Raw genomic sequence first — 12,948 nt, 5'->3', positions numbered from 1 at the left:
GAGAGAGAAAAATCTCTGTTTAGATATTTGGAGACTTCAACTGCAAGAGTATCTTAGCTATAGTCAAATACCCATGGCCCACTTTGGGTCAGTAGAATAAGGTCCTGCTGTAACTGGGAGCCTACCCTACTCAAAGCAGTTTTATAGTCTCTGGTCCTGGTTCCCTGGTCTACTCCAAAGCTCTATAGATCCTTGGCTTCTCTGACCAATGTTCTCTAAGGCCTCAACCTCCTGAATCACCAGCCACCCAGCCCAATTTCTCAGCTCTGACTCCTTATACCCTTTGCTCAACTACTCTTCCTCATAGATTCCCAGGTTCACAAGTCCATGGTAAAAGACACTGTATTATTGAGCTTCATATTATATACTTTAACAAAAAAATAAGACATTTACTTTGGGAAAAAAATTACTATGCACAATTTTGTTTTAATGAGTAAGGTTGGCCCAAAAATTAACCTTAGATAATGCTCTGGTCATATTCAGCAGTAAAATATTTCAACATTTTCAATCAATCAACACCTTTGAAAATTATATGAAATGAAGATATTTGCAAACATGAAATAATGAGGAGTTAAAAGAAAAACAGATGATAGCATTAGTGGATTTAAGTTTATTGACTGAGTATTAAGCACTTCATAGGCATGATTTCATTAAATACTGAAAGCAATCCTATGAGTCTTGTGTATCAATCATAGTCACAGAAAGAAAAGAACAATCAAATGGGTAACTGACTAGAGTTTAATGGAAGATCAGTTTATAAAAGTGTGGCCAGCATTCAGAAAATGTTGAAGCACCCTGAGGGTAGCAATTGTGGAGAGCCATAGGGTAGAGCAGTTACTGGAAACTAGTAAGGCCTATAGCTGTAAAGAGAAGGTCACTTGGTACTTGTGGGTTTCAGAACAGACATACGTATCTTAGTCCATTTGGATTGCCCTTATAAATGCCATAAACTGAGTGACTTATAAACAACAGAAATTTATTTCTCACAGTTCTGGAGGCTGGGAACTCCAAGATCAAGGCACCAGCAGTGTCTGGTGAGAGCCTACTTCCTGGTTGATGGACAGCCATCTTTTCACCGTACCCTCACACGGCAGAAGGAGGGAAGGAACTCTCTGGGGTCTCTTTTATTAGGGCACTAATCCCATTTCTGATTCCATCCTCATGACCTGATCACCTCCCAAGGACCTACCTCCTAATTTCATCACCCTGGGCATTAGGATTTCAACATTTGAGTTTTGAGGGCACATAAACATTCAGTCTATAGCACACAGCCACTGCCAAACCATGGTCCTGCAGGGAGAAAATCACAGAATAAAGGTCCAAGCTAACTCGCCCACCACCTCTGATCATCTGTGAGTGTCTTCCACAGGCTAATCTGAACAGAAAGCCAGAGGACAAGGAAGCTCATCAAAGCCATCCATAAAGGTCAGCTTCTGGGCACACAGCAAGGTTGAGAAGGGTGGAAAGTAGATCTGAAGGGAGAAAAGAAGAACACTTGGCATAGTTTTTCTTCATTTTAGGGAAGGGAAAACTGAGGCTGAAACAGATTAAGTAACACCTACGTAAACCAGTGAGAAGGTAGAAGTTACACAATTCAAAACATGCAATCTGACTCATTCATTGATCAATCCATATCTATGAAATTCCAGGCTAGAATAGTAAACTAACTCCAGAGTCTCTACTGACTGTAGCTTAGTGAGTTGCAGTAAAGCCTGGGGATAATGGTAATAACAACAGCACATGTCAGACGCTATTCTAAATGTCTTCACGTTAAGTGTTCATGAAAACTCTAATATCCCCACTTTACACTGGAAAAAATAAAGACACGAAAAGTTTTAGACTCTTGATCAAAGTTACAACCTAGTAAGTGGTGGAGCCAAAGGTCCAAGAGAAGCCATCTGCCTCCAGAGCCCAGTCCGAACCTTTGTTTCCTGTATCAGGGGCAAATGTTGTCCCCCAATTTCATCAGTAATAGAACATCAAAATTTTAGGTGGGCATATGGTGTTTCAAACTACATTTTCTAGTGTCCTTTATTTAAAAAAAAAAAGTTTTTAAAGTTTTAATTTAAATTCCAGTTAGCTAACTTACAGTGTCATATTAGCTTCAGGTGTACAATATAGTGATTTAACACATCCATACGACACCTGGTGCTCAACGTAACACGTAAACTTCTAGTCTCCTTTATACGTAAATAGAACTAGTGACTGGTTCTGAACAACGAGACATAAATGGAAGTAATTTCTACAACCTCCAGGAAAGGTCCTGCTTCTGTTTTTCTCTTCCTGCTGTCTGAAATGTGGACATAATGACAGGCTTCTGGCCACCATGTTGGACTCTGCACAAAGGATGGCAGAGTAGAAAGCTGGAAGGAAGAGGTCTCTGACAATCTGCACGACTTCCACGCCAGTCCTGACCTGCTATCCTCCAGACTCTTTACGGGAAAGAATAAAACCTTATGTGAACAGCCACTGTTGATCTGTGGTTTCTGTTGCATGTGGGCAAACCCGATCCTACACCATTTTAATGTGAAAAATCACTTTGGCCTAGAAATGTTCATAACCTGACATAAGGGTGCATAATTTATAAAAGCACTACCATATGTTTAAAAGTCTTTTGGGCTCTCTATATACATATATATATCACAAACTGGAGATTGGCAATTTGGTGTGTGAGATAGCTAAGTTAACAGAGCACAAACTCACAGGATAATCACTAAAATTTCCATTAAATTTGCATAATAAAATCTAGCTTGAGTCAAATGATAATCTAAAAAATATCTAATGTGTGTATAGGAAGTTTGCTTCATAACGTTATTCTTATTCCCCATTTTCCTATCAATTTTTCTTGAAGTCCCAACTTGTAATCTTCTAAGATGAACTCTTCCTGTATGTACAGCACTTAAGAAATCCCAGTAGACATGTAACCTGGGTAACTGGGTACAGGGAAAGAGAAAGTCATTTATGACTGCCCCTCAAGTTCCACATTTGAGGGTAAACAGACTCTTTCTGCTGTGGATGACTTACTTACAGAAGAATCTCTCTTGGGAAGATTCATTTTAGATGATCACTAATTGACATTTCTTTCTTATGTTGCTTATCGGGTCCCCAGAAAGCAGACTCCTCTGACTCATACTGAAGGAAATGCAGATATTTTCCTTTTTTATAAAAAATTTTTAAATGTTTATTTATTTTTGAGAGAGAGACAGAGCATGATCAGGGGAGGGGCAGAGAAAGAGGGAGACACAGAATCAGAAGCAGGCTCCAGGCTTTGAGCTGTCAACACAAAGCCTGACGCAGGTCTCGAACTCGTGAACCGTGAGATCACGACCTGAGCCAAAGTCAGACACTTAACCAACAAACACCCAGGTGCCCCTGCAGATACTTTTCAAGTCAAGTTCCCTCTCTGATGTCACAGGCTGCTTTGGGAATAAGTCAGACCTCAGTCAACCAAGTTTCCCAGCTTCAGGGTAATACTTAATCAAATTCCCTGCCCAGAATGAAGTAGCTTATCCCATGGGGATAGGAGGGGTCGAACTCAGCACAGAAATTCTCTCCAAATTCCAAATACTCTCAGCCAGGTCTCTTTAATTTCAGCCTTTTCTTTCTTTCTTTTTTTAATCTTCAAGGTGGATAAGGGACCAAGAGGCTCAAAACCAGTTATTGCCCCCAAATGCTTCGCATGTTCTATGTGACAGATTTGGCACCTCACTCTGGAATATTTAAGTTGGCATCTATTATCACAGATCTTCAGTCATAACTGAAGAGTTTAGTTTTACCCTGTAAAACAGCACTTCCCCTGTCAACTGTAGCTTTCTTGTACTATTGCCAAAAAATCATTATCATCAACAAATAATATTGAGACTTTGTTAAAAGTCTTTATCTTTACGGGTACCTGGGTGGCTCAGAAGAGGATGCTTGGGATTCTCTGTCTCCCTCTCTCTCTGCCCCACTCGTGTGCACTCTCCCTCTCTCGAAAATTAATAAATTAACTTTTAAAAAGTCTTTATCTTAAAAAAAAGGATGATTCTTATTTCTCAGCAGTAGTTTTGCTCTTGTAAATTCTGGCTCTGTTTTCATGTCTAGGAGAACTCAGCAGCTCCACATACAGATTATTTAAAGGATCTCGAGAGAAGCAGAGAGGCCCCCTTCCCATCATTATTTTGAACAACTGGGACTCATGGGGTACAATCAGAAAAATGATTTCACTCTTTTTTTCCACTACTTGTTCAATCTTTTCTTATGATCACTGTCAGATAACAAAACTGTTTCTTTTAACAAAAACAGTCTCAGTTAAGTAATTAATATTAGTAGAATAATCACAAGAGGGCATTTTAGTTGTTGTCTGAGGGAAGGAAAAAACAGAGCAAGTGAAGAAATAGAAAATCAGCCAAACCTCCCCATGTGGACACACTTCCCTCTATGGACTTCCCTGGCCTGGAGCACACTCTAACTGGAGGAGGAGAAAATCTTTTGCCTTCAATGAAATTTATCATTTTGATGAGATACTTTAATTACTGAAATGTGACCAATAGACTTTCTATTATCTGAGAGTGAGCACAAAAATTATAAAATATGTACAACATTTTATCCTGGGACACCAGAAAGAAGTAACTCCACAAAGTAGGGTGAATAGACAGTGGGGACAAAGAATATGTGTGTGTGTGGGGGGGGGTTGTGATTGCATTTTTTGAGTCCCATTTGTTCAACATAACAGTGGCATGTGCTTAAGCAAACTAATATACTGAAAAAGTAAAATCTAGTTTCTCTAAAAGTTAAATTAGGCATGATTGTTGATACTGAAAAAGAATCGTGCAGGAGAGTGATGGATCAAAATGGCAGACGCCTATGTTCATTTTGTCCCAAATCCCTAGAAATGGCGGAGAAGATATATGCTAGAATAAATAGGCCCACAATATCATGTGCTGATATTGGAAAAGACACTCCAGAGTAGACCCTCGAGAGGACGCTGGAACTGGTGGCATCAGCTCTAAGCCCAAAGATTATGGAAACATGAAGCAGGAGGACGCCCTCACTCCACAGCCCGCTATCCCCAAACATCTTCCTTTTTCCTGGTTTAAGTGGTTCTCCTCCAATGGTATTTAAAATTATTCCATTTACAAAAATTTGATCCATATGCCTCTTTCAGGTACTTAGAGCTGAGTGCAAGAAACATCTGTAAGACTATAGAGGCCAAAACACTATTCTACTATGTCAAGCAAGAAAAAAAATACCTGAACCAATTAAGTAAATTATAATTGATTTTCTCAGATCTGGTAGAATTATATGCCTTTATATCCCTTTTAGGTCATCAGTTTTTAAATGTCATACTTCCATCCACTAAAACAGTTCATATTTGAGACCTACTTGGCTGTTCTCTATCACTTCATAAAATGAATGATAGCACACTTTTGTACTATTCACTTATTTTCCATTTTAAAGTCCAAAATGACTGTAATGCTATTAATAGTAATATTAGCCTAATTTGCTCATCCATGTTGTCCTTTTAGTTCCAAAAATGCCTTGGCATTGATCCATTAGCTGTATAAGAAAATCTGTTTAGTAAAATCACTCATGGTTTTTCTTGTTCTTTTATGTCTGATAAGTTCTCAGCTCTATGACACAGCATCAAATGTACGTTGTACTTAATTCTTCTGAGTTTACTTCCTCGGAAGCAGTCTTACATACTGATTGTGACACAGCCTTTAGAAGTGGTGTGAGAATCCTTAGGTGAGGGGCTTTGCAAGTGAAGAAGCAATGATAGAAGGACTCCTGAGCATTTTAGTTTACATGGGACTCACTCTGGTACAGCTAAGCAGCACCTGAATAAAGTTTAAATAAAATACCAAGACAAAACACTACAGTTTAAAATACAATTTCCCATAATTTCTTAGATGAGTAAAATAATCAGAGAAACTCCAGTGGCTTAAATGACTGCTCCCCTGTGAATCTGCAGCCCCATGGCCCCACTGAGTCTCCCCAAGCCTGAAGGACCACCACGGTAGGAATTTGATTATGCCACCACTGAAACCTGACTGGCATGTTTCCAGATTTCACCAACAAATGGTTCTTTAGATTCAGTTCAAGAGCTTCACTGTGGCCTCCTCCACTAGGAAGCCATCCATGATCCTCCCCTCAGCCCATTTCAGTTCAGGTGTCCCTGTCAACATCCTGATCTTCTCCCTATCATAGCATCCGTCGTACACTTAGCCACTGTGGTTGTAAACCTGCATCGTCTCACAAGCCTGTGAATTCCCGATGTACAGTGACCTTGTTCCGAATTATGTTTCTTACCCCAGCACTTAGCAAAATAATAGGGCCTTAATACATATTTGTAGAATATCTTCGTTCCTCCCTCCCTCCCTCCTTCCCTTTTTTCTTCCCTTCATTCCTTCTTGCCTTCCTCCTCCTCTTCCTCCTCCTCCTTCTTCTTCTTTTGCCTTTTTCCTTCTTTTCTTCCTTCATTCCTTCCTTCCACAGATGTTTATTAAGCACCCACTCTACACGAGGCACCATTCTAGGAACTGGAGATACAGCAGAGAACAAAACAGACCAGTCTTTTCTCTTATGGAGCATGTGTTCTAGTCAAGTAATTTAAATTCCACGAAGAAAACTAAAAGAAGGGAAGGGGATAGAGAGGGGTGATGTGGCCTGCTCTTTTATACACAAATGGACAACTAGTTCACTGAGTAGGTGGGACTTGTAAGTAGGTACAATCAATAAACAAATCTATTCTTCCTCCCTCACTGCTCATCCATAGTCCTTTGGAGAGGTGGATTCTTTCTTATGCTCCTTGATGAAATATAGAACAGTTGCCACCACTTTATGGTCACTCTCAGCTAATATAAACATCTTCTGGCTCCTTCTGTCCCAGGAGGAATCTAATTGAGGTAAGTAAAATACCCAGTCCCAAGTACTGGCCAAAACTCCATTTAAAATGAAAGTTTCATTTAAAATTCCTGTACCTTGGGTCAGCTTTAGCTTGGCATAACTCAGTAGGAAAAGGGGGCACATTTAGCTTCTTCTCAATTGTCCCCCTTAAACTTCTTTCCTACTCCTCAACTCCCTCTGGCTTCTGGAGGGTTTAAGATGAGTGAGTGGGAATATGAGGAAGAGAGAGGTAAATGCAAGAAAAATGGAAGTATCATCTTGTTTCATTTTCCTCTGGGCATGTCTGAAGTCTGACCCTCTCCAGCATTGATTGATGTTCGAAACAGACCTCCTTGAGATATTCTGTTGGATATTAAGATCCCTTCTGGAAATATTCAGTGGTTATGTTCCATGACACAGGCTGCCACTGTCTGGACTTAACTGTCCTTCCTCAGCCCCTGGGAACCCAGGCAATGTCCCTTAAATCCCTGCATGAGGAGCTCTTGGGCAGGTTCTGAGATGACTCCCTGTCATCTTTCTCTTCTACATGGCCCACATCTGATCCCCAAAAGCCACCTCTGGGCCTGAGTACTCATTTATCTTTGTCCCACCAATAATGTACAGGTAGCTAGTTCCTCTCTTTCTGCTCTGCTGTTTCAGACAGATCACCCGAACCTCGTATCTGTAACTTCACAGGCAGATGAGACTCACAGTACACCTTTTCCAAAACCCTGTTTCTTCTCTCAAACTCTACTTTTGGCTTCTTGGATTTCAATCCTCTTATATCCTTCATGTGAGTGCTGGCCTAAGGGCACCATCTTTGGGGGCCCCACTCAAGTGGCCTAATATTTCACTTTGGCACATGGGACTATGTTTTTGTTTGTGGCCTTTTGGAGTTTCAGCCAAAATGTAGACACAAAGAAAGGTAATTTAAATTTTTTTTTAACGTTTATTTATTTTTGAGACAGAGAGAGACAGAGCATGAACAGGGGAGGGGCAGAGAGAGAGGGAGACACAGAATCTGAAACAGGCTCCAGGCTCTGAGCTGTCAGCACAGAGCCCGACCCGACGCGGGGCTCGAACTCACGGACCACGAGATCATGACCTGAGCCGAAGTCGGCGGCTTAACCGACTGAGCCACCCAGGCGCCCCAAAGAAAGGCTAATTTAAAAGCCCGGTACAAACAAACAATGCTCACAATAGCCCCAGCTACAGCATATATGGGCAAGGAGAACTTCATGCAGCAGAAGAGAGACGCTGGTGGACATAAAAAGCAACCACTCAGCAGCAATACTGCAAAAATCCAAAACTGCTAAGAAGACATTTAGGAAAAGAGACATATGGGAATAGGGCTAGCTGGCATGTGTGTAGACGTAATTCAGCAAACAGGATAGAGGTTATAGATAAGATGTAAGAAACCGATGCCCCAACACATATGCAGTGAGATGTACATAATGCCCAAGTCAGAGGACGAAAGCCAATCAGGTTCATTTTCTGCAGGGAGGATGCAGTGTTGGGGGTTAAAAAGACCACTGGGCTAGGGGTGGAACAACTTAGTGCTCCAAGAGGCAGTTGGAGAAGTATTTAAGATCTTAGATTCTGTAATCAGAGGGGAAAAATAGATTTTAAATTTTAATACAACTTTATAGCTGTTTGACTTTGAACAAGTCATTTAGCTTCACTTGACCTCAGTCTTCTCATTTATACAACGTGGGCCACTCAGAGGGCCAACCTGAAGATTGGTCCAGACTCTGAGATAAAGTCTGAATTGATCCTGTTGAATTGATCCTGTTGAATTGAATTGATCCTGTTGCATCAGTAGGATGCAATTCATGAAGCAACTTCATTTTAATCATACTGCCTCTTCCAGCCCCCATGGATGGCTAGTTCTTTCCTTTCGCTTAATGGAAATTTTAAGCAAGTCCCATAACGCTTCTAGGTCCCTCAATCTCAAGAAGGATCTCATTTTAGTTATGAAATTTTCCAGTCCGGTGACATAATCAAAACTTCTAACTGTATTAGATTTAAACTTCTCACTTTTCCAACTGGGGGGTGCTTTAGACGTAGAATCCTGCAGCAGGTGGGCCTTGCTGTTTCACGTGTGTCATATACCTGGAACCCAAGTCATCTAAATTCCAGGACACAAATATTAATCTGTCTCATTCCCTTGAAAACTGAGGAAGGAAAACCTCTCAATTGAGGAAGAAAGGGCATGCAACCCACAACTAAATAAATCCTTCCTGAACTCTAGACTCTAGTCTTCAAGGACATAATCACTCATACTGGACTAACCTGGTTTAGAATATCTTAGCAGGTGCCTAGATGGTCTAGGATCCTGCTTTAGGATGTGTGGTTTTCACCAACTATTGAGAGTATCCTAGTGTTTAGGCCTCTATCAAAACTCTGTGGCAAGAGGAAGAACTCCTCCATACTCCTGCTATATCCAGCATCACACCCGACATATGAAAATACGAAGGTTCTGTGCCTGTATCCCTCTCCTTTTTACACCTGGGACCTTGGGGGGAATCACTGAATATCAGGGAGTCTAGGTTTAGAACTGGAATAATAATATCTTTCTTGTCCACTTTATAACTTTGTTGAGAAGAGCAAGAAACAAGATGGATGAACCAGTGCTTTATACACAAAAATACACAAAAATGTACCTTACTATTAAGATATGAGAATAGCATCAGAAATAGTTGACCCATTGATCTATTTTCATTCCTATCAATATACCTATAAACCTGGAAGAAGAAGCACACAGTTTCAATGACCATGAACAAAATAAATTATTATCTAATTTATACATCCTCTAGTAAACCTGAGTCTTGATTGCTATGATGTGTAGATGGAACAGAATGAATGTTTGAGGTTCCCACATCTCATAGTTCACCTCATCTCACATCCTCCCACAACCCAGAGGCCAAGAACATTTTCATTGAGAAATCAAAAATAAATGGTTTTTAAGAGTCAAACATGCTAGGGGCGCCTAGGTGACTCAGTAGGTTAAGCGTCCGACTTCGGCTCAGGTCACGGTCTTGCAGTTCACGAGTTCGAGCCCTGTGTCGGGCTCTGTGCTGACAGCTCAGAGCCTGGAGCCTGCTTCGGATTCTGTGTCTCCCTCTCTCTCTCTGCCCCTCCTCTGCTCATGCCCCACCCCACCCTCTCAAAAAAAAAAAAAAAAAAAAGAGTCAAAGATGCTAAATGCACGCCAGGTAATGCCTGCTTTGCCCAACTTGCTCTTGTCCTGACCATGTAGCCCCGTGCTCAAGAAAGCAAGGCAAAGCTGGCTCTGGTGGAACAGGGCAGAGTGGCTATTGACAGAGTTGAGCATCAAACTTGGGAACCCCTCCATGTACTGGCTAGTGACCAAAAGGCAGCTTGGTGCAAGGTAGAAGGGCAATGTGGGAACTGAGGAAACTATCAGAATGCCCTTGAGATTGGAGCTATAGGGGCAAGAAGGCAATGAGCAGCAAAACAAAATAAGGATGCCAATGAGACAGTCTGTGTGTGTGTGTGTGTGTGTGTGTGTGTGTGTGTGTGTGTGTGTGAAAGGGGAGGGGGAGGATGTCTTGCTTTAGACCTGTCTTTGTTCCTGTGACTGTCCTTGATTCCATAGCCAGATACCTGCATCTTTGTAGTAAGTCCCCATTTTTCAGGCTGTCCTTATCATTCTCTGTCCATTGCAAGTATAAAAGGCAGGAAGGTAACAAGCATGGGCCCTGATAGGCTAATTCGTTCCCATGACCCTGGAGAACTGAGAATCTTCTAGCTCCATTTCCAATATGGAATTACTCATCTTACTGGGCTCGCCTTATTTCAAGCTAGCCCTGACTTTGGGGGCAGAATGTGATGCAAACCCAGTCTTCTGAACACAGTCACATGTGTCCTAGTCAAATTACCAGCTCTTCAGGCCCCAAAGCCATCCTATAAGCCTGAATTGAGTCTTTAGGCAGTCCTAAAGCTCTTAACATGGTAGGACACAATTTGGGAGTCTCTGGAGAGGTGAGCTCCTGCCTTACACTGATTGGGCAGGCACCAAAATAGCCAAGGAGTAAGCCACTCACGACAATTCAAATAGGAAGTACTTTTGCAGTGAATATTCCTTTAGGAATTGGATCATACAAACGTTAGGAGAATAATACCAGCATGTTTTAATAAGTCACAACTCCACCACCTTAAGACAAATACAAAAGACTTGAAATCAAAGAACTGGATTCAAACTCTCACTCTGCCACTCCCAGCCGTTTGACTTTGAGTAAGTCCCTTAACTTCTAGGAGTTTCTCCCCATCCATAAAATAGAAACAATAATACCTACTGCACAGGGTTATTGTGAAGGTTAAAGGAGACATTGAACAAAATGCTGTGGCTACAGCAACAGCATCATAAGAGCACTAATAATTTCTTGAGTGCTCACTATATGCTAGGTACTGAGATAAGCACTTTATTTGCTTTATCTCATTGAATTTTCCCAATAATAACTTTATGAACTGTGCACATTTACAGGTAAGGTCACTGAAGCACACAGTGACTAAGTCACCTGCCTAAGTAACCAACATAGCTTAGGAGGGTGGCACAAAGTGCTTGCACCTTTACTTTTCCATGTTTCACCTGGAAGAAGATTCCACTTAAAGGAAATCAGGGGCACCTGGGTGGCTAAGTCGGTTAAGCGTCAGACTCTTGACTTAGACTCAGGTCATGATCTCACAGTTTGTGAGTTGGAGCCCCACATTGGGTTCTGTGCTGGCAGCACAAAGACTACTTGGGATTCTCTCTCCCTCTGTCTCTGCCCTTCCCCTGCTCGTGCTCTCTCTCTCTCTCTCTCTCAAAATAAATAAATAAACATTTTTAAAAAAATTTTAAATAGAAGAAATCAGTAGCAATTACTTACTGGGGGTTCATTGGTTCCAAGTCGCCAATATGTTGAATTACACAGTTTTTTTATTTCCTCGGGACCTTCTATATCATAATCTTTGGGATAGGCTTCTCTGTCATGGTGCCTGAGAAAATAAATTAGAATCTGTTAAGAGATAAATCTTATTTATCATGTATTGCTTTAAAAGAATTTTTTAATGATCCAATGCAAATTTACCATATTTATGATATTGCTTTAATTACAAATTCACTAGATGTGGGATATATAAAGTATTTTTCACCTCTTTTCAAGTAATGCTGAGGCTATTTTCTAAAAACAACTTAGCACATATGATAAAACTAATAATATCACAAGCACAATACTTATCCAACACAGCAATTACTCAGTGACTCCAATGAACTGAAACTTATTCAATAATGTAGATTATTTACCAAAAGTAAATTCAAAAATAAGACATAGTAATAAATTAAAAAGGCAATTTGTCACGTTAGAAATTTTTTCTACCATCAATTTCTTTTTTTCAAAATGAGAAAGAGCAAAGTATCTGTTATATGGATTCATAACATGTGCTTCTGGCTTTTAAAGAGAGTTTAAAGAAGGCTGACAAACATAAGCTGAAAAAACATGTGGATGGAAGAGGGAAAAATATTCCAAACATCTTGACTACAAGGGTGGATAGAAATAATAATAATGGAGGGATTGGGGAATAGGAAAGGAAAAAGGAAGTGAAATGGCCTACAGAAGAAGTATCTATTTTTGCAAAGCTTTCTTAGGTGACTTAAAGGAAGCTGAACCCAAACATCCCTCAGAAGAGGCCTTGTTATTGAGGGAATACAGGGCTAAGATTATGTAAGGGACACTGAGGTACTCAAGAATTCATCCATTCATCCATCCATCCATCCATCCACCCATCCACCCATCCATCCATTCAATTGTCTATTCATTCAGGAAATATTTTAAGTACCTACTACATGCCAGGAGGGGATGCCATGGGAAACAACCCTAATGCAGTCCTTGCCTTCAGTTGCTCACAGCCAAGCAAGAAACACAGACAAACAAGAAAATTCTACAATGGGCACAGGGTTGTGGAAGCAGAACAGCATCCACTCACCTGGTTGGGGCACCGAGAATCCAAGTCAGGAGGCCCTAGGCCCACCTCATCCCACTGTTTTGGGACTGGGCCCCTACACTGCATTCAAACTAT

The 12,948-nt window shown here is 40.9% G+C and overlaps 1 protein-coding gene across 3 annotated transcripts in view; it reads right to left on the bottom strand.

Moving 5' to 3' along the window:
- CD4H9orf135 (chromosome D4 C9orf135 homolog) overlaps window positions 1-12,948 on the bottom strand; it is an 83,047-nt gene that overhangs the window by 47,493 nt on the left and 22,606 nt on the right. For all 3 annotated transcript variants that reach the window (XM_042912061.1, XM_042912064.1, XM_042912062.1), the window contains exon 2: window positions 11,760-11,868. In XM_042912061.1, the coding sequence (XP_042767995.1) occupies window positions 11,760-11,868 (109 nt within the window). The remainder of the gene's footprint in view (window positions 1-11,759; window positions 11,869-12,948) is intronic.

Source organism: Panthera leo, chromosome D4 (assembly GCF_018350215.1).
Source record: "Panthera leo isolate Ple1 chromosome D4, P.leo_Ple1_pat1.1, whole genome shotgun sequence".
In the NCBI taxonomy this organism is placed as follows: Eukaryota; Metazoa; Chordata; class Mammalia; order Carnivora; family Felidae; genus Panthera; species Panthera leo.
Note: the sequence above shows the minus strand (reverse complement) of the source record. Positions and strands in the feature narration are given on the sequence as shown.